The sequence below is a fragment of the Rutilus rutilus genome (assembly GCF_951802725.1).
Source record: "Rutilus rutilus genome assembly, chromosome: 1".
NCBI classification, from domain to species: Eukaryota; Metazoa; Chordata; class Actinopteri; order Cypriniformes; family Leuciscidae; genus Rutilus; species Rutilus rutilus.
The window spans coordinates 66,128,269-66,150,229 of record NC_140209.1 but is presented as its reverse complement, the minus strand read 5'-3'; the positions used below and the strand labels follow the sequence as shown (position 1 = coordinate 66,150,229).

Sequence of the window (21,961 nt, the reverse complement as noted above, 5' to 3'; positions counted from 1 at the left end):
ATTACCCTCCAGCTGACATCCGATGCACCATCTAAAAGTCTCTGCAGAAACTGCAAACGAAAAGCAGCAGTTCTGCTCTGTAAATGGATCAGTCCTTGTCCTCCCTCTTCTTTCGGCAAATAAAGAACACTCTGTCGAATCCAGTGCAATTTGTCCCAAAAAAAGTCTACAAGAATCGCTTGTATTTTCATCAGTAGTTGAGGAGGAGGATCAATACACGCCAACTTATGCCACAGTGAAGACGCGACCAGGTTGTTGATGACAAGAATATGTCCTCTATATGACATTTTAGGGAGCAGCCACTTCCATTTTTCTAATCGTCCTTTAATTTTTTCAACAACTCCTTCCCAATTCTTTTGTTGAGTCGTGTCATCACCTAAAAAAACTCCCAAATATTTTAAACCACCTTTACCCCAGACCAAACCTTCAGGCATTTTTGGATTGCCGTTTTTCCATTTACCAACCAAGAGTGTTTCACATTTCTTCCAATTCACCTTTGCAGAAGATACAAGAGTAAAATCATTAATTACATCAAATAAACTTCGCACATCTTTTTGTCCACTTACAAACACCATTACATCGTCAGCATAAGCAGATAAACATATCTTTTTTGTACAGTTAGGCAAATGTAATCCATCAATTTTTTCCCTTATTTTTTGTAATAAAGGCTCAATGGCTAAGGCATACAACATTCCAGATAGAGGACACCCTTGTCTTACACCTCTTTTAACCTGAAATGGAGCACATAAACCGCCATTAATCTTCAATACACTTTCAATCTCACTATAGAGTACCTGGACCATCATAATAAAATCTTTTTTAAAACCGAACGCTGCTAAAGCTTTCCACAAATAGGGGTGCTCAACCCTATCAAAAGCCTTTTCCTGGTCCAGTGAGATCAATCCAAAATCCAAATCAAGTAACTTTGACACCTCTAAAGCATCCCGAACTAAAGAGATGTTATCAAAAATGGATCTGCGAGGAATACAGTAGGACTGGTCTGGATGTATTACCTGCCTTATTACTTCAGCCAATCTGTTTGCCAACACCTTAGAGAGCAGTTTGTAATCACAACAAAGAAGTGATACAGGGCGCCAATTCTTTATGTCTGTCAAATCTCCCTTCTTTGGTATAAGCGTTATCACTGCCCTCCTGCAGCTCAACGGCAACATACCTTTTGACAGACTCTCACTCAGAACTCCCGCTCCCAACTCCGCTCCCAACTCTGTCCAGAAAGACTTGAAAAAGTCAACTGGGAGGCCATCAATCCCAGGAGCTTTTCCCGATTCCATGTCATGAAGGGCCTTATATAGCTCCCCCAGGCTTAGCACACCTGAAAGAGCCACATTACCCTCTTCTGACATCTTTGGTAGGGAGCTCAAGAAAGTGCTGTCTACATCACCCTCCGTTTCATACTCACTTTTAAACAGATTTTTGTAAAAACCAACTGCTCTCTTTCGAATATCGCTGGGGTTCAGCAAAAACTGACCATCTTCCGACCGCAAGGCTTTAATCAATCTCTTCTGCCCATTTTTTTTCTCTAAACAGAAAAAGAACTTTGACGGTGCATCCATATGATTTATGTACTGGCCTTATTAGATTTCTCTGGCATCTAACTATCCAGTAAGTTAAACAGTGACTCAAAAACCTCGCTGGACACCTCAAGTCGTTTCTGAAGTTTATGATTCAACTGTGAAACTGTAAAAATATACAAAATATACAATCACTAAATATGAAATTGGAAAATTACAGATTGACAATAACAAATGGATAATTAAACTAAGAAAATATACATCTTAATATCAAATAACCTTCTCAAATGTATCACACAATAAATTTAACACTGTATACTTACAGACATTGCGTCTAACAGATGAAAAGAAAGGTGATGTTTAGAGATGTCACACAGCTACCACATTTGCTGAACTATTGCAGTACTACTAGTACTTCCTGCTTCCTGAACTAAGAGGTTGTCTGTGCTTTTCAAAATTAAAGTCCTCACTAGAATACACATTTACAAAATGATAAATCCACTGAAAAATCTAAATAAATTCAGTCCTGCACACTCCCCGCCTGGGGTTTTTAGAATCCCAAATCAACTTATAGCTTATCATTGGGTGACAGAAGAAGGACAAGTTCAGAGACAGGACGTGACAGGATCTTCTGAATGCCATCCTTAGTCACTTTAACATCAGCTTTCCTCACCAATCCATCTTTGCTTGGTGATGTTTTCACAATGATTGCCATTGGCCACTCATTTCTGTTCACTTGAATGTTCTTTACCAAGACAATATCCCCTTCTTTCAAATTCGTTTTTTTGTCTTGCCACTTTCGTCGGTGTTGCAAAGTACTAAGGTATTCTTTTTTCCATCTTGTCCAGAAGACATCTGCTAACCTTTGCACTTGTTTCCATTCTTCCTTAAGCAACTTATTATTCCCGAAGTCTCCAGGTGGGGGAAGTGTTGCACCTGTCTTTTGTGTCAAAAGAGTTGCAGGGGTGAGAATAAAGGGAAATTCTGGGTCAGAAGACACTGGGATTAAAGGCCGTGAATTCATCACTGCAGTAACTTCCGCCATGAACGTCGTCAAGACCTCATGTGTGAGACGGGAAGACTTCTCTTTAAGTAGCATGCAATCAAGAATGCGACGTGCAATCCCGATCATTCTCTCCCAGTGGCCACCCATATGAGAGGCATGAGGTGGATTGAATATCCAGGTGCAATTGTGTTCTTTCAGATATTTCTGCACATTCTCTGAGCTGACACAAGATTCATCCATTCTGAGTTCACGGGAAGCTCCAACGAAATTTGTACCACGATCTGAATGCAGTTGTTTAACTGGCCCTCTGATTGCAAAAAATCTCCTTAAGGCATTGATGAAACTACTAGAGCTCATTGCCTCGATTACTTCAATGTGGACAGCTCTTGAGCACATACATGAAAACATAACTGCCCACCTCTTGGAATTAGCTTGACCTCCTCTTGTCTTACGGGCAGTCACTTCCCATGGTCCGAAAACATCAACACCCACATAGGTAAAGGGTGGAGCTACTGTCAACCGTTCCACTGGCAAATCAGACATCTGCTGATGCTCTGTCTTCCCTCGCAGCTTCTTGCAGATAACACACTTGAAAAGCAAACTGCGTATGCACTTCTTACCTCCTACAAGCCAAAATCCGGCAGCTCTGACAGCACCTTCTGTAAAGTGTCTGCCTTGATGTTCCACAGACTCATGATAATGCCGCACAATCAGTTTTGCCACATGATGTGTACCCGGGATGATAATAGGGTTAACTTCACAAGTTTCCAGACCTGACCTCACAATACGACCCCCTACTCGAAGTAAGCCATCGCTGTCAAGGACAGGAGATAGTTTCCTCAACACACACTTATGAGGAAGGTTGTGAGTTGCAGTGATGCTTTAATCTCTATTGGATAACTCTCGTATTGAGCATTCTTCAACACAAGGATTTTTGCTTTCTCCAGCTCTTCTTCAGAAGGACCTTTGCCGCAGATATGCCATCCTCTGCAACTATCATCTTGCGAGCATTTGGAGAAAGATCTGGCAATGTGAATCAGACGTGCTATTGCTCTGATGAGAGTGTTAAAGTTAGAGAATCTGCTAAATCTCTCAGAATTCCATGTGACCTTGGGAACTTCAGTAAGGTTTGAAACCACATGTGGGCGTATTTCAGAATCTGAGGTTGGATCCACAAGCACAAATGACTTTTGTGATTCAGACCGAGGCTGAGAATTATGCAAGAAGTGTGGGCCTGTGAGCCATGAACTGGAAACTAGCGATGCTGCAGGTACAGATCTGGATCCATGGTCTGCTGGGTTAAGCTCTGTGGGAACATATCGCCATTGTGCAGGCGAACTGGATTTATGTATACGCTGAATCCTGTTGTTCACGTAGACATAGAACCTCCGTGTTTGATTATAAATGTAGCCTAGTACTACCTTGCTGTCAGTATAGTACCAGATATGATCAAAAGTCATGTCCATCTCTTCCACAATCAATTCTGCAATCTCCACTGCTAATACAGCAGCACACAACTCCAGTCTTGGGACAGTAATGTCTGGCTGTGGTGCTAATTTGGATTTCCCAAATAAGAAGTTAACATTTGTGTGACCATGATGATCTGTTACCTTCAGGTATCCTACAGCAGCAATGGCTTCGATTGATGCATCAGCGAAAACACAAAGTTCTTTACTCTGAACGTCGTACAGAGGAATGGGTATACAAACACGTGGTATTTGCAGCTCTTTCAAATCTTGAAGAGATTTTTTCCATTTTTTCCACTCTGCCTCCATGTCCTCAGGCAAAGGGGAATCCCAGCCCTCACCTTGTTTGGTAAGTTCCCTCAACAGTAACCTTCCTTGTATAGTGACAGGAGCAAGGAATCCAAGAGGGTCATACAAGCCATTCACGGTAGATAGGACGCCTCTCCAAGTGAAAGGCTTGTCATCGTCTGAAACATGAAACATGAAAGAGTCTGTTGCAACATTCCAGGACACACCAAGACTACGTAAGATGGGAAGGCCATTTGAGAAAAGTTGCAGATCTTTGATGCCCTCAGCACGATCTTCCAAAGGAAAGGCTTCAATCACATTTGGACAGTTAGATATAATCTTGTGCAGTCTAAGGTTAGACACTGCAAGCATTTCCTGTGTACGTTTGAGAATGTCGATCGCCTCTGCCTGTGTAGCACATGATTTCAGCATGTCATCAACATAGAACTCCTTCTCCACCAGCTTTCTGGTGTCACTGCCGAACCTCTCTTCATGTTCTTTGGCTGCTCTCCGAAGGCCATAAATAGCCACTGCTGGTGATGGGCTATTCCCAAAAACATGCACACGCATTCTGTGATCCACAATTTCGTTGTCAAGGTCGTTGTTTCTGTACCACAGGAACCTAAGATAGTCCCGATGATCCTCCCTAACCAGAAAACAATGGAACATGTGCTGTATGTCAGCAGTAATAGCTACAGGCTCTTTACGGAATCTCATCAGGACCCCTAGCAGGCTGTTATTCAAATCAGGGCCTGTGAGAAGTACATTGTTCAGTGAAACTCCCTCATATGGCGCACTTGAATCAAAGACAACTCGAATTTTGTCAGGTTTCTTAGGGTGGTACACCCCAAACAGCGGCAAGTACCACACTTCCTGACCTTGCTGAAGAGGTGGTGCAATTTCTGCATGCTCATTTTTTAGCAAGTTATCCATAAAATCCAGGAAGTGTGCTTTCATCTGTGATCGTTTGTTCAGAGTGTGTCGCAGCGCGAGAAGACGTTTGAATGCATAGTCTCTGTTGTTGGGTAGACTTTGTCTGGGCTCACGAAAGGGAAGCGGAGCAACCCAACTGTTGCAGCTATCTTGAAAAAACTCTTTGTCCATGATCTGAAGAAACCTAGTGTCTTCCACAGATGGAGCAATCTTATGATCATTTGCAGTGTAGGAGAAAACTGAATAACCAACACTTTCACCATCCGGCACTAACAGAATGGAGTCCTCAGATGTGGTTTCTAGAGGTTGTTGCCATTGTGAATTAACATCCAGTTTCTCTTTTACCTTGATTTGACTATAGCATGGACTCAGAAAGCTGTGACGGCCATTATCCAAGATGAAAGTCTTGAAAGTATGAACTGAAGATGGCCTATGAGCTCCTCTGAGACACACATCCCCAACGACAACCCAGCCCAAATCCAGTTTTTGAGCGAAAGGGGCATTATTTGGACCATTAATTTGTTTGCGTACTTTGTGTACTTGCAGGATGTCTCTGCCCAGTAAAAGAAGAATCTCAGCATCAGAGTCGAGAGGTGGTATTTCTTGTGCTATGTGTCTCAAGTGGCTGTGATGGAACGCTGCACCAGGAGTTGGAATTTATGTACGATTGTTTGGAATCTGATTACATTCTAGAAGAGTAGGGAGAGGTAGACTTATCTTTCCATCAATGGACTCCACAATGAAATCAGAAATTCTTCTCCCCGCTGTCTCTAAAAGGCCTGCACATGTTTTCAGTGTGTAGGGCAATGGAGTTGTTTTGATGTTAAAGGTGTCAAAGAAATCTTTTCTCACCAAAGAGCGGCTGCTTTGCTCATCTAAGATAGCATACATCCTCTTTGCTTTCTCTTTGTGTCCAGCTGGATAGACGGAAACTAGACACATTTTCGAACAAGACCGTGCACTCAGACCTTCTCCGCAGACTTCCGTGCACTCAGATGTAACCTCATGACTATCTGATTTGTATTTCTCCCCGCCATGCTCTGAGGTAGGGGTAGATGACTGAGATTTCCAGGGGGCAGGACCTGGATGAAGGGCCGAAGGATGGCGATCACTACCGCACTCTTTGCACTGAACTTCTACAGTGCAGTTTTTGGCAAGATGGTCTGTAGAAGAACAGCAACGGTAACAGGCAGACCGCTCTTTCAGGAACTGCATTCTATCTTGTAGAGATTTCTCTCTGAACCCTCTGCATCTTCTCAAAGGATGAGGTTTCCCATGTATTGGACAGCTTTTGTTCGGGCTAACTGATCTTTTTTCCTGTTCAGATTGTATTTTAGTTGAAGGATTAATTTGAGTCTTGTGAACAGATATTGGCATTTGTCTTTGTCTCTCAAACCTTTCTCCTTTCTCGTATTTCACATGAGGAAACGTACTGAAACTAGGATCTGTACGTGCTTTTGCTTCTGAACGAACAAAATTTGCAAACACTGAGAAAGGTGGAAAAGCAACATGATGTTCTTGCTTGTATTTGGATCCAAATGACATCCACTTTTCTTGAATGTTATATGGAAGTTTTTCCACAATAGGATTCACCCCCTTAGAAGTGTCCAAGTATGCCAGACCTGGTAAGTATCCTTCAAGCTTAGCAGCTTCTAGTTCTGAGAGGATGTCTCCTAAATCTCGAAGCTTTTGTGGATCTTTGTTTGACACTCTGGGGAAGTCTTCTAGTTTGGCAAAAAGAGCATGTTCAATTGCTTCTGGAGAACCATATATTTCTTCAAGCCTCTGCCATGTCATTATCAGCGCACCTGACGGATTCCTGATGTGAACCGCTTTCAGTCTCCGTGCATGTTCAGAAGATTCTCTACCCAGGTATTTTATTAAGAGATCAAGCTCTTCTGCTGGTGAAAGACCCAGACCAGAAATAGCACCTTGGAAAGATGATTTCCATGCCCAGTAATTTATGGGCTTGTCATCAAAGTAAGTAAGCCCTGCTGTCACAAGTTGCGTACGAGCTAGATACTTTGCGAGGTCATATGTAATGTCTCCTTTATCAGAAGGTCTACTCTGCATTTGGTAGTGATAAGGATGGTACTGCATTTTAGTGGCATTTTGATTCATGTCTGCTCCAAAGTCCAAGGTTTGTGAACTAATTGGTAAATTTTTGAAATATGACTCACTTTTAATTGGGCTTACTAAGTGAGAAGCTTGAAGTGGTGGTTGAGTTTCTTGTCCTCCACTAGATGGCAGTATACCACTACTGACTTTAGATTGCGTTTTCACATAATCCGCTGTTCTGTTTCGACTGTCCTCGATTGGAACAGGAACTGATACTCTGCTGGCTGCGCTACGTTCTGTTTCTAACAATGCTTCCTCAAGTACCTGAGCTTCTACCAAAGCAGCATCCTTTTCTTTTTCCTCTTGCAAAGCCTCCAGAGTTGCTTGAAGTCGTGCCTGTTCAACTTTCAATTCTATTTCTCTTTTAGCATATGCTGCTCTGGCTTGGGCGGCTTCCGCTTTTGCTCTTGCTTTGAAAACCGCTATGCTGGCGCTTGAGTGGCGACTGGATGCCCTTGAAGAACGACTGGATGCTTTTGAGGAATGTGCGCTGACAGAGTGCACATCTTCAACTGTGCCTTTAAGATCTGCTGTGTCTGTCTGACCTTCTGCCATGCTTATATGAGACTTAATCATATGCAGAAAAATCAGATTGATGTGATAGAAACTTTGGAATGTTTAAATCTTGATTCCATACAGTTCTTGAGCGTCTTTCTCAGTCTGTTGTATTGATGTCTTTTCACTGTACTGGCCTTATTAGATTTCTCTGGCATCTAACTATCCAGTAAGTTAAACAGTGACTCAAAAACCTCGCTGGACACCTCAAGTCGTTTCTGAAGTTTATGATTCAACTGTGAAACTGTAAAAATATACAAAATATACAATCACTAAATATGAAATTGGAAAATTACAGATTGACAATAACAAATGGATAATTAAACTAAGAAAATATACATCTTAATATCAAATAACCTTCTCAAATGTATCACACAATAAATTTAACACTGTATACTTACAGACATTGCGTCTAACAGATGAAAAGAAAGGTGATGTTTAGAGATGTCACACAGCTACCACATTTGCTGAACTATTGCAGTACTACTAGTACTTCCTGCTTCCTGAACTAAGAGGTTGTCTGTGCTTTTCAAAATTAAAGTCCTCACTAGAATACACATTTACAAAATGATAAATCCACTGAAAAATCTAAATAAATTCAGTCCTGCACAATTTATATTTTGAAATCTTGATCTGACCAATGCGCCCTGTGTTCTGTATTCTAGAAGATCCGCTAACTGAGCTTTCTTTTTGAAAAATAGTTCCAAATGATTACTTGTCCCAGTTGATTCAGCTATTTTTTGACACTCACTTAATTCATTCTCCAAAATTTCCAAAGATTTTTTAGCCTCTATAGTGACATTGCGAGTGTATTGTTGACAAAACTGTCTAATTTTAACTTTACCAATGTCCCACCACTGCTGTATTGATCTAAAATTAGTCTTTGATTTTCTATAATTCTGCCAAAAATACTTAAAAGAGTCTCTAAAAAAACTATCACTCAGTAAAGAAATATTGAAATGCCAATAGGCGCTGCTAGGTTTAATGGAATTTAAAATAAAACTACATTGTACCATGCTATGATCAGAAAACCCTACTGGAATTATAGAGCATTTTTTGAAGATATTAAGCTGATGTGAAAACCCATACAATCTATCTAATCTGGCAAAGGATGCCATGTTTTCCCTCATATGAACCCATGTATATTGTCTCACGTTCCCATTTAATTCCATTTAATTGTCTCCAAATATCACATAGTTCAAACTTCTTAATGAAGTGAATGAGACGTTTCTGAGACGGCAAATGGGGTTCAACGTGGTTCCTATCAATCATATTTTCTGTACAATTAAAATCTCCCCCCAAAAACAAATATTCCTCTTCTGAGCAACTTTGTAAAGTCGTACATAATAAATCTAAAAAAAAAAAAACCTTTCCACAGGGACTGTTGGAGCATAAATACAGATAAAAACCAAAACATAGCTTTCATAGACAGCTCTAATTTTTAGTAATCTTCCTTTCACAACTTCATCAACTACGTAAGAAATTGGACTAAAATTCTTAGAAAATAACACTGCAACTCCTGCACTTATTGAAGTGTTATGACTTAAAATTGTTAACCCCTCAAATTCTCTTCCCCAGTCTGCTGCATTCCCCCCATCACTATGTGTTTCTTGTAACATTAATATATCAAGATTCTTCTGTTTCATTAATTCTTTTAACATTCCTCTTTTCTTAATATCTCTAGCACCATTTACATTCAGGGTTGCTATACTAACTTCACTCATGACCAATAGAAGAAAAACCCACCAAAAAAAACCCACACTCAATGTGGAAAATGAGCTTAACTTATTAAACATCATCCTTAAGTTTCTCTACATTCCTCACCAACTTTTTTAAACGATAAACTTCTTTATTTGTGAAGCATCCTTCAGCCATAAAATTTCTTGCTTTCTCAACAAACTGTGTTATATTAGGGAAATAGTCTTGTACACATACCCCTCTCTTGTTCTTCGTTGACTTAAGGAACAATTTTATCTCTTCACTATCATAGCTCCGAACAGAGAAATCACTCAAAGACAACGCCACACTGGAATCTGATGATTCACTATCACTTACGGTTTCATTATCATTGCTACCATCTAAGTCAGCTTTCTTCCCAGCTTTTTTATTTTGAGACTTATCAATCTTTTTTCTTTTTAGAGGTGCTTTGAATATTTCTATTTGTGCCTCCATTTCCATGTCCACACAATCAATTCCACTCTTCTTCTGTACAGCCTGTGTTACATTTCCAATAGTAACATCTTCTCTTTCTTTTTCAGGATGTTTTGATTGTTTTACACCAGATACAATATCAACTTGTTCTTTCTTCTTTGTATCTATACCTGTCACAACAACAGATTTTGTTCCAGCTATCTCTCTACAAGTAACCACTTCAGTCTCACTATGATTGTCACCCTGCAACTCCGAGCTCAGTGAAACTATACCAGCTTCTCCACTACTCGTACTTGGATTGGAAACCGTATCCCCTTTCTCAGTGACTTTCTTTTCAGGGCAATTACGAATCAGATGTCCTGCTTTTCCACAACCAAAGCATTTCGTCTTCGCAGTTGTTACAAAAATGATGTAATCAAAATCATCAACTTTAAAACTAAGTGAAAAATCCAATTCCTCATCATCCTTAATAATCATGTATGCAAATCTCCTGAAAGACACAATATGTTTCAACAGGGGAGACCCCCCAATTTTTTTTATTGGGGACACCAATTTTCCATAACGTGATAAAGCTTCTGTTATTATCTGGTCACTGAGAAAGGGGGGAACGTTAGATAAGGTGACCCTCAGATGGTAATGAGAGGGGAAGAACCTGAACAAATCCACTCTCAACTGCTTCATTCACCTTTTCAACGTTACTAAGAAAAATCACAGTAGCGTTATTCATCCTCGATGCGGATAGAATAGATCCATGTCCCACAACTTCGCCGATCACTAAACAAATATCTTCTATGCTCGCCGCAAACGCCACTTTCACCGCATGACGCCGCGTGAGCGTGGACAAACCCTGTGTAGCTGGGGTCGTCATGCTTTCCCCGGTAAAGCCCGGTAGCACGCGGCCCAAACCACACACAAAAAAACTACCACAAACTAAAACACAAACACACACGAACAAATAGGCGGAAAAGAGAAAGATATTCAGACACAGAAAACAACTTCACTCACCGCACTCCACTCGCAATACACCACTCACGCACTCAACACCCGCACCGGAAGTGAGAGAGAGAGAGAGAGAGAGAGAGAGAGAGAGAGACTTTTTTTGACTTTTAAGGGTCTCTTTAATACAAAAATTAAAAAATTAGGTGAACATTAAAAAAAAAAAAAAAAAAAAAAAAACTGAACAAAATGAAAAAAAAAAAATGAAAAATGACAATTATTAGTTTACACTGCTTAACTTCCCATCTATATTTGAAACTCTCCAGATCATTTATCAATTTATAATAACTGTACTCAATGTTGATACGGGATTTTATTATTCCCTTTAATACTAAAAAGACATCAGTTGAACCCTTGTCGCTCAATTTACTTTTCCTTGTCAACCATATGGCCATCTTTGCTTGCCCAAATAGATAATTTAATAAAACATGGCTCTCCCTTTTATTTTTACTATACTTAGGCCCATAAATAAACATTTCAGGCGTAAAAACTTCCCCCAGGGTTTGACACCACTCTTCCATTTTAATAAATAGATGTTGTAATCTCACACAATTAAAAAATAAATGGAAGACTGTTTCTAGTACTCCACAAAAAGGACAACCCTCCCCAACCTGTGGGTCAAGGTGTGCTCTGTGTCTGTTTGTGGCTATTATACCATGCACAATCCTCCATTGCAGGTCCCCAGTTCTTTTCTCAATGGGGGATTTGTACAGGGTCCTCCAGCAGCCTTTAGGGGAAGCGCCTGGCCCAAAGATCTCATGCCATTTAGTCTCTCTCACACTCTGCAACTGCAGAAGATGTGTCACCTTTACACACAGTCCATAAATAGTTTTCTTTCCAGCGTTGCTAAAAAGACCAAGTTGAGATGTCTTAAAGGAAAGCAAACCATTCTCCATTTCTTGCCATGTTCTGATATCAGGTGAAAAAAACAACTCTGGAAAGACAGAAATCTCCTCTTCTCCAACAGGTGTCTCTAAAGAGTCTCTATAGTCTTCTGGTAAAAACTCATAAATTTGAGTCAACAGTCTCTCTGCCACACGAACTGACCTTAAGCCCATTTTTAAAGCCAGGTTCTCAGCAGAAATCCATCCCTCTTCAGAAACAAAGTGTCACTTGCATTCCGCAACGCTTTTATGAGGGAAACCGATTTAAAACCATCCAAATCAAGTACAGGATTAAAAATCAGTGGTTCTTCTCTCAGCCATAGTCCATTCACACCATTTGGCTGCCGAGAGAAACAGAAAAATGTCCATGTTTTTAACATTGATCTATAAAACGATGTCAATCCGCTCAGGTCTAGTCTCTCAATGTCCATAAGAAATAAGTGACGGTCAAATCCCATGTTGCCCGCTCTCTTCAGGAGGGTGCAGGCTATTCCAGCCCAGCTTACATCCTCCCCATACAACAGTCTCTGAGCCATCTGGAGTCTAAAAGCTCTGACTCTTGCTCCAATGTCCACCAGCCCTTGTCCTCCTTCCTGTAGTGGCAGATAAAGCACTGGTGCCTTCAGCCAGTGCTGTCCTGACCAGAAGAAGTCCACCAGGCACCGTTGAATCCTTCTAACCAGGTCTTCTGGAGGCTCTAGGATCATCATTTTATGCCAGAGATGATGCAACCAGGTTGTTACAGACCAGGATTCTCCCCCTATAGGACAGCTGGGGCAGCAACCATTTCCAGTGAGACAACCGAGCACACACTTTCTCCACTAGGCCCTCCCAATTTTTATTCCTATATTCATCTGTCCCTAAAAAGACTCCTAAATATTTGAACCCTGCTTTCCCCCACAGCAAACCACCAGGAAGTGATGGACTACTCGAGTCCTGACCACACCACACAGCTTCACTTTTTTGCCAATTAATTTTGGCTGAGGAAGCTTTCCCATAACATTCCAAAGCCATTTTTAAACATTGAACATCACTATGATTTTTAATTAAAACTGTGACGTCATCTGCATATGCAGAGAGTTGGATACGACTCTTAAACTCCAGTGAATTGACTTGTAGACCTGTTAGATGTTCTCTTAATTTACATAGTAAAGGCTCAATGACTATACTGTGAAGTTGACCTGATATAGGACAGCCCTGCCTAATGCCTCTGTTAACTTTTACAGGAGTACTGAGGCCACCAGCTATTTTAATCATGCATTGTGCTCCAGCATACAGCAGTCTTATTTTGGAAATAAACTTCTCCCCAAAACCAAAAGCTTTTAAGGTATCAAAAAGAAAAGTGTGATCAACTCTGTCAAAGGCCTTTTCCTGGTCCAATGACAAAAAACCCAAATTAGCATTATTATGAGAAGCAAAATCAAAAGTATCACGTACCAGATGCAAATTGTCTATCATAGATCTATTTTTTACACAATATGATTGATCTCTATGTATAATCGTATATAGTATACCGTTTACCCTGCTGGCCAGACATTTTGAAAAAAATTTGTAATCAGAGCCTAGAATTGCTATAGGTCTCCAGTTCTTTAAAAGAGTTAGGTCACCTTTTTTTGGGAGTAACGTTAAAACTGCCCTCTGAGAACTCAAAGGAAGAATTCCATCATTAATACATTTTTGGATCACCTCAAAATAATCATCACCAATAATATTCCAAAAAAACTTATAAAATTCAGCAGGTAACCCATCAAGACCAGGGGTTCGTCCTGAGGAAAGTCCCATAACAGCAGCAGTAACCTCTGCAAATGTTAGTTCAGTCTCTAAAAAATCCTTATGTTCTAATGTCAGGACAGGAAGATCTTGTAGAAGTTGATTTCTGCACAGTTCATCTGAATTTTCAGCAGCATATAAATTAGAATAAAAATCCACCGCAAGTTTGCGCATCACTTCTGGATCTGAGGTGTTGTGTCCATTATTGTCCTTTAGAACATACATAAATTTTTCTTGGCCTGCTTTTCGCTCCAAGTTAAAGAAAAAAGAAGAAGGTCCATCCATGTCTCTTGTTGTTAAGAACCGACTTCTTACAAGAGCTCCTTTAACTTTTTCATTTAAAAAAGAGCTTAACTGATTTTTTCTTTCAGTCCACAGAGCTTGTAGATCTCCATCATCATTATTATCATGCATACTCTTTTCAATGTCTATAATCTCTTTTTCCAACAGTACTAGTGTCTTCTTAAAAATCAAAGAGGTATGAGATGCATACTGTTGACAAAAATCTCTAATGTGCGCTTTGCCAACTTCCCACCACTGAATAACATTTTCATAAAGACATTTTTCATTCTTCCAGTTTTCCCAAAAAAAATAAAAATTCTCACAAAAATGTTTATCTTCCAAGAATTTAACATTAAAATGCCAGTAATAGCTAGTATGCTTCCTTTCAGTCAGGATACACTCAAAAGTGATAAGATTATGGTCAGAAATAGCCGTAGGGAAGATATTTGTGTTAACAATCTTATTTCTCATGTTATGTGAAATATAAAAATGGTCTAAACGTGCTCCAGAAACACTGCCATTGGTAACTTTCATCCACGTATACTGGCGTGCTAATAGGTTGCGCTCTCTCCATACATCTGAGTATTTTAGATTTTTAATTATTTTAGCCAAACAAAAAGCTGACTGTGAATGAGGTTCTTCCCCATTCCTGTCTCGCACAAAGTCTAGCGTGCAATTCCAATCTCCCCCTAACACAATGAGATCACCATCCTGCTTTTGTTTTAAAATCTTCTCTAGTTTAGTAAAAAGCTGTACTCTGTCTGCTCCTATATTAGGGGCATAAATGTTTACAAACAGGAAATTTAGATTCATAATTTCAGCTCTTACAGTCAAAAGTCTCCCTGGTACCACTTCATCTTTAGATAAAATATTTATTTTTGTTTTAAGAGCAGGGGAAAACAGCACAGCTACTCCAGCACTTACATTAGTTCCATGACTAAGAATTCTATCTCCTTCCCACCACAAGCCCCAATCAATTTCATTGTCTTGACTGCTATGTGTTTCTTGCAAAAAGACAACACTCAAATCTTTCAATCGAAAAATTTCTGATAATAACCCTTTCTTTCCCCTGTCCCTCAATCCATTTATATTAATTGATCCCACCCTCAAAATCTCCATGGACAAGGGGAAAAGAAAGAAAGAAAACCAGAAAGAAAAGATATAAACCATTTAGATTATTTAGTTTTCCCCCTCGCTTTCCCTGTCTTTATGCCTCGTCTGAGAGAAGTAATGTGCTTCTTAAGACGAAACCGCTTCTGTTGCGAAAGATCATCATAGTTGCTCGCTTTCCTAGCCCATATAACCGAAGCAATAAACTTCTCAATGTCAGGGAAGAAGTTAGTTACATCAACACCAGCTTTGCCTTTTGTTTTATCAAGAAATGCATTAATTTGTTCAACAGTATACAGATCCTTATCAGTTCCTCCTAAGGCCTCTGACCACTGCTCATCATCTCCATCATCAGTACACTGAGAAAAACCATCCATCTCATCTGCCATATTGTCCTCTAAGTCCTCAGCCTGTGCTACACCAGCCACTTCACACACATCTTCCACACTACTCTGATCCTCTCTCTTATCAGTATTATCCAATACATTTCTAGATTTACCAGAAACATAACTGCATCCAGGTTGCTCCACACTCTTAGCATTGACAATAATCTCACTCACCTCCTCCATCTTGTCCTGCTCTGTGGCTCCTTCACTCTGCTCCGCATTCCTCTGTTCATCACTTTCACTCGTTTGCTGATCGGTAATCCCGGTATTGTTTACATCATCACTGATCACATCAGATGTGGACGCGCGCTGATCATCTTTACGTGGACAAGCAAAGCGTTTATGGCCCAACTCACCACATTCAAAACACTTTAAGCTCTCAGTGCTGGCGTAAACCATGTACGAATTATCCATATGATTGACGCGGAAAGAGACTTCTAGACTACGATCTTGTGAGCTCAAAAACATTAAGACCTGGCGCCTAAAAGAAAGAACATGTTTTAGCGCGTTATTTCTACATCCAAGGGGGATCATTCTGACAGGGCTTGCAATCTTTCCAAACCTCTGCAGTTCTTTCGTTAAGATCTCATTAGGTATAAAAGGTGGGACGTTCGAGATTATGATTTTCGTTGCTGGAGCAGACAGCGGGGTTATCGAAACAAACTTTTCTTTCACCCACATTCCGCTCACAGTCAACTGATTGACCAAGGAGTCTGATTTTAAAAACATAACGACAGCTTTGTTCATCCGTGAGGCCGAAATAATGTTCTCGAAACCAACCTGCTCTCCTATAATCAACAGCAACTCTTCCACCGTCACTCCGGGTTCTGGTACACACTTGCACCCATTACGGAGTGACAGAGTTGGCGTTCCTTGCACGGAAACCGCGCAAGTTAATTAATAACGAAACAAAAAGACGTATAGGCGAGGGGGAAGAAAAAGAAAAAGAAGGAAAATTAAAAAGAAAAGAAAATAAAGGAGAAAAAAAGAAACGAAGGTTTCACAATCGCTCTCACAAACGCGCGCTCGACTCCCACACACTCCAACCACTCGCACCGGAAGTGAGAGAGAGAGAGAGAGAGAGAGAGAGAGAGAGAGAGAGAGAGAGAGAGAGAGAGAGAGAGAGAGAGAGAGAGAGAGAGAGAGAGAGAGAGAGAGAGAGATGAGAGAGAGAGAGAGAGAGAGAGAGAGAGAGAGAGAGAGAGAGCTCAGACTGTGTTCACACTGCACTGATGGAGTCGTAGAGGACGAGCTGCACTGAGACAGACAGAGAGAGAGAGAGAGAGAGAGCTCAGACTGTTGTTCACACTGCACTGATGGAGTCGTGGAGGAATCAGCTGCACTTCCTCACCCAGTGCAGCAAGTATAAACACATCAGAGACACTTATTTCACACTAATAGCACAGATTTTACCCCAATTCCAACAAGCGAGCCTCATAGACAAACTGTCTTATATTCTGGGAGAGAAAGAAGAGTGTGTTCTCCTGGCAGCGCAGTATGTGTCTTCCTGCCATCATGAGGGACAAGGGCTGAACCCTCTTTTACCTTAAACTGCTCTCTGGACTTATTTTTGTTACCATATTTATATCTTTTTTCATTTTTTTTTTTTCATTGTGATATATTTATGCATAATATGGAAATGTTTTTTTTTTTTTTTTTTTTTACTTTTATCTACCTGTACGTGTTTGCTGTATGTTTGTATATGTCTATTGCTTTGGCAATATTGTGCTATTTTACACAGTCATGCCAATAAAGCTCATTTGAATTGAATTGAATTGAGAGAGTGTGTGTCTGTGTGTGAGAGAGAGAGAGAGAGTGTGTCTGTGAGAGTGAGAGAGAGTGTGTCTGTGAGAGTGAGAGAGTGTGTGTGAGAGAGAGAGAGAGAGAGTGTGTCTGAGAGAGAGAGAGAGAGTGTGTGTCTGTGAGAGAGAGAGAGAGAGAGAGAGAGAGAGTGTGTCTGTGAGAGTGAGAGAGAGTGTGTCTGTGAGAGTGAGAGAGAGTGTGTCTGTGTGAGAGAGAGAGTGTGTGTGAGAGAGTGTGTGTGTCTGTGAGAGTGAGAGAGAGTGTGTCTGTGTGAGAGAGAGAAAGAGAGAGAGTGTCTGTGAGAGTGAGAGAGAGTGTGTCTGTGTGAGAGAGAGAGTGTGTGTCTGTGAGTGAGTGAGAGAGAGTGTGTCTGTGAGAGAGAGAGTGTGTGTGTGTGTGTGTGTGTGTGTGTGTGTGTGTGTGTGTGTGTGTGTGTGTGTGTGTGTGTGTGTGTGTGTGTGTGTGTGTGTGTGATTCTGTGTCTCTGAGATGATGTTCACTCGCAGATCTCAAGCTTCTGAAGAGAGAGTGTGTGTGTGTGTGTGTGTGTGTGTGTGTGTGTGTGTCTGTGAGAGAGAGAGAGAGAGAGTGTGTGTCTGTGAGAGTGAGAGAGAGTGTGTCTGTGTGAGAGAGAGAGTGTGTCTGTGAGAGAGAGAGAGAGTGTGTCTGTGAGAGAGAGAGTGTGTCTGTGAGAGAGAGAGAGTGTGCCTGTGTGAGAGAGAGAGAGTGTGTCTGTGAGAGAGAAAGAGAGAGTGTGTGTCTGTGAGAGAGAGAGAGTGTGTCTGTGAGAGTGAGAGTGTGTGTGTGTGTGTGTGTGTGTGTGTGTGTGTGTGTGTGTGTGTGTGTGTGTGTGTGTGTGTGTGTGTGTGAGAGAGAGAGAGTGTGTCTGTGTGAGAGAGAGTGTGTGAGAGAGAGTGTGTGTGTGTGTGTGTGTGTGTGTGTGTGTGTGTGTGTGTGTGTCTGTGAGTGAGTGAGAGAGAGTGTGTGATAATTAATTTATTTTCCTTTGATCAACAAGAAAATCTCTTATTTATTAATATTGAATACGACTCATAGGTTTGTACTTTAATTAAAGTTTTGTTTAATTATTTTGTGTGTGTTGTGTGTGTGTGTGTGTGTGTGTGTGTGTGTGTGTGTGTGTGTGTGTGTGTGTGTGTGTGTGTGTGTGTGTGTGTGTGTGTGTGTTCTAGTGTGGATCACGGTTCAGAAGTGAAAGAGTTCATGATGACATCAAGACTACACAGATGTAAGTCCTCAAACACAGTTTTAGTGTGTGTTGTTGTAAATGTTGCTGTTGTAATGTGTGTGTTCTTGTGTTCAGATGCCGTTGATCTCACACTGGATCCAAACACAGCACACACTCATCTTGTTCTGTCTGAGGAGAACAGAAAGGTGACGTGTGTGTGGGAGAGTCAGTCGTATCCTGATCATCCAGAGAGATTTGATGTTTATGCTCAGGTTCTGTGTGGAGAGAGTCTGACTGGACGCTGTTACTGGGAGGCTGAATGGAGTGGAGGTGTTCATATATCAGTGTCATATAAAGGAATCGAGAGGAAAGGAGGGAGAGTGTTTGGATGGAATGAGAAGTCCTGGAGTCTGATCTGCTCTGATCACGGACTCTCTGTCCATCACAATAATTACTCCACTGCTGTTTCTGCTGGTTCAGGATCCTGTAAGAGAGCAGGAGTGTTTGTGGACGTGTCGGCCGACACTCTGTCCTTCTACAGCGTCTCTGACACACACACACTCACACACTTACACACATTCACACACACATTCACTGAACCCCTCTGTGCTGGATTTGGACTTAATTATAACTCTTCAGTGTCTCTGTGTCACATTAAACAACAAACACACCCTGACTGACACACACACACACACACACACTCACACTCACTAAATTGCCATTTCTCCAGTTGTGTAACTGATTGTGTGTGTTACTGCATTATCAGCGTTATTGATATTCACACACTTTATTTGTGCACAATGTGTTATTAAAATCCTTCAGATGATCTGATTAAAACTGCTGGATCTCACAGGATTATTATAATCAATAATGTGAAATGAATAACACATCATCTATATAATCATAGAGATAACTGTAAAATGAACATTAATCTACTGTCACCTCCAGTATTCACTGTTAATTCACATGTTTTATTACAGTTTAATCATGTTATTGTAGTTTATGGTCAATAAACGCTTGTTCCTGTTTCAGTCTGAACATGTTTCTTCAGTTGTTGATCTTTGACTGTTATTTTCATTCATGATAAACGTTTGTCACCCTGAGTTTCACTGTTTTTACACGTTTGCTTTTTAATGTCCAGTTTTGACTGAATCACTTTATGAATCTTCATCAAAAGAGAGTTTGGACTGAATCTAATACAGAAGAACTGTTGAACAGGAAAGTAAACGAGTCTGGGACAAATAATCAAAGTCAAACTCACTTTATTTTAATGTGTAATTCTATATTTGAGTGATATTGTATATTAAGCACATGTACTATAGAGTTAGACTTTGACACTCGTAGCTCTGAGCGAGGATTTGGCAGAAACGTGTGGTTTTCCACATTTGAAAAGGCTGACAGGCTCTGTGAGAACATTCCTCACGCTGGGGTAAAAGTGTCACCCCTGGGGGGCAGGAGCGTCCCAAAGTGCCCCATTGACTTACTATGGCGAAGGTCGGCCCTGAAAGCGCGTGTGTTTCTCCTACTATGGTGAATTGCACAGGGAGTTTGTATTGAAACATAACTCTGGATCACAGAGTCATAGAGACAAGGGGGCGGACTCATTTTACTCAGACGACCAATCAGTCTCTCAGGATCATTGTGAAGCTATCAAGCCCTGCCCTAGCAACCATTGTCGAGCACCCTAGCAACCAACATCCAAAGAGGGATATCTTCCATTCTGAATGTCACAGAGGCGTGGGAGTTGGTTTATATCATTCGCACTGACAAGCAGCCTTTGGAGTTTCAGCTGCCAAACCACTCCCTAGCAACCAAACAGAGTACCCTAGCAACCGTTTTGCAAGACCTATATCTCTGCATCAGAACATCGTATAGAGATGGTGGTTGGCTCTTTTGACTCATGCTAGCAAACAGGACTTCCAACATGCTACACATGCTAGCTGTGAATAGCTACATGCTAACTGCAATTAGCTTAGGGTAAACATGATAAAAAAACAACTGTTCTAGCATCATGCTATCAACATGTTAATTATGCTAGCATCTTGTTAAAACATCCTGGAAAATTGCTAATAATGCTATCATCTTGCTAATAACATGCAAGCAACATGCTAATCATGCTAACATCATGCTAGTAACATGCTAATCATGCTGGCATCATGTTAACATCTTTTGCTAAAAACATGTTGGCAACATGCTAAGCATGCTAGCATCATGTTAATCGTATTAGCAATATGTTAATCATGCTAACATGATTCTAGCAACATGCTAATCATAGTAAATCATGCTAGATTGTGATAAATTCTGGTAAATAATGTTAGAAACATGGTAAATCACGGTAAATCATGCTATAATGTGATCATTCGTTGAAAATCATGTTAGAAAAATGGTAAATCATACTAGAATGTGGTATATCATGGTATCACAACATTGTTAATTGTGTTAGCATGTGTCCAGGGCCGAGTTTTGCCACTGCAAGCACCACTCACATTTTCTTCAGGAAATGTACATTCGAGTTTATAGTTATTATTACAGTAAATACATGTAACGTGTAACAATAAAGTGTAACCAAAAAAACCTGTAAAAAAAATACCTCATCAAATGAATGGTTGTTGTTTTCAGTGGAAAGAGTTTCTCATTTCCCCAGATTAGTGTGTCAACATGCCCCATTACTAGATCAGTGTGTGTTGTTAATAATGCGCTGTTTTCCCCTGTGCAATAACAGTGAACATGAGAGTGATTTGTGTGGAGAAATGAAGCAGATGTTGACTGCAGTAAAGTGTGAGTTCTGCTCTCGGCCTCATATCTGGTGTCGTCAGACCTCAGGTGTGAATAAAGCTGAAATGAATGAAACACTCGGCTGATGTTTGTCTCTCTACTGGAGTCACACACACAGATCTAGTTTAGCAGAAGGAAAATCTAATGAGAAAGAGGACAATCACTGCTTTGACTAGTTGTCTGTGAAGAACTCAATATTCTTATTGCTCTTTAATGTCTGAATGTTAATATTAGTTTTGTTTGATTTGTTCTTGTAAATTACAAAAATAATAATTGAACAGAAAATGATTGCTGTAAAGTTTTGACATTTGAAAGGCCGAAGCTGATGAAAGGTTAAACTGGTCAGGAAGGGTTTTTTTAATGGAACATTGTTATTATTATTTTTTATCTACAATGTGAATTAATGTTGTTTACAAGTAAAATTGTACATATATGTGAGAAAGAGAGGAATCAAACTAGTATTTATAACTTTAATAGAGCAAAATATGAAAATCCAGATATTAACATTTTGTCTTGTGCAAAAGTAATACACTTGAAGCACATTCTGACATTTATTTCACTGAAATGAAAAGAGTGAATCAGTTTAAATCATCCATTAACATCTAATGATCAAAAACACAACGCTGACAAAACAGATTACAGTCCAATAAACAGACTTACAAAGAGTAACAATCAAGTCAGCCTTTATTTCAAAGTCACCTCATTTACAAATATTACATA

The 21,961-nt window shown here is 40.3% G+C and overlaps 1 protein-coding gene across 1 annotated transcript in view; it reads left to right on the top strand.

Annotated features, from left to right (window-relative positions):
- The window catches only part of LOC311305082 (NACHT, LRR and PYD domains-containing protein 12-like), a gene marked incomplete at its 5' end in the record, with an annotated part of 117,234 nt that extends 97,570 nt beyond the window's left edge, over positions 1–19,664 (top strand). The window contains 2 exons of the mRNA XM_084432557.1: positions 18,471–18,526; positions 18,602–19,664. Coding sequence (XP_084288683.1) covers positions 18,471–18,526; positions 18,602–19,146 — 601 coding nt within the window. The 3' untranslated portion in view covers positions 19,147–19,664. The remainder of the gene's footprint in view (positions 1–18,470; positions 18,527–18,601) is intronic.
- Positions 19,665–21,961: the final 2,297 nt, after the last annotated feature.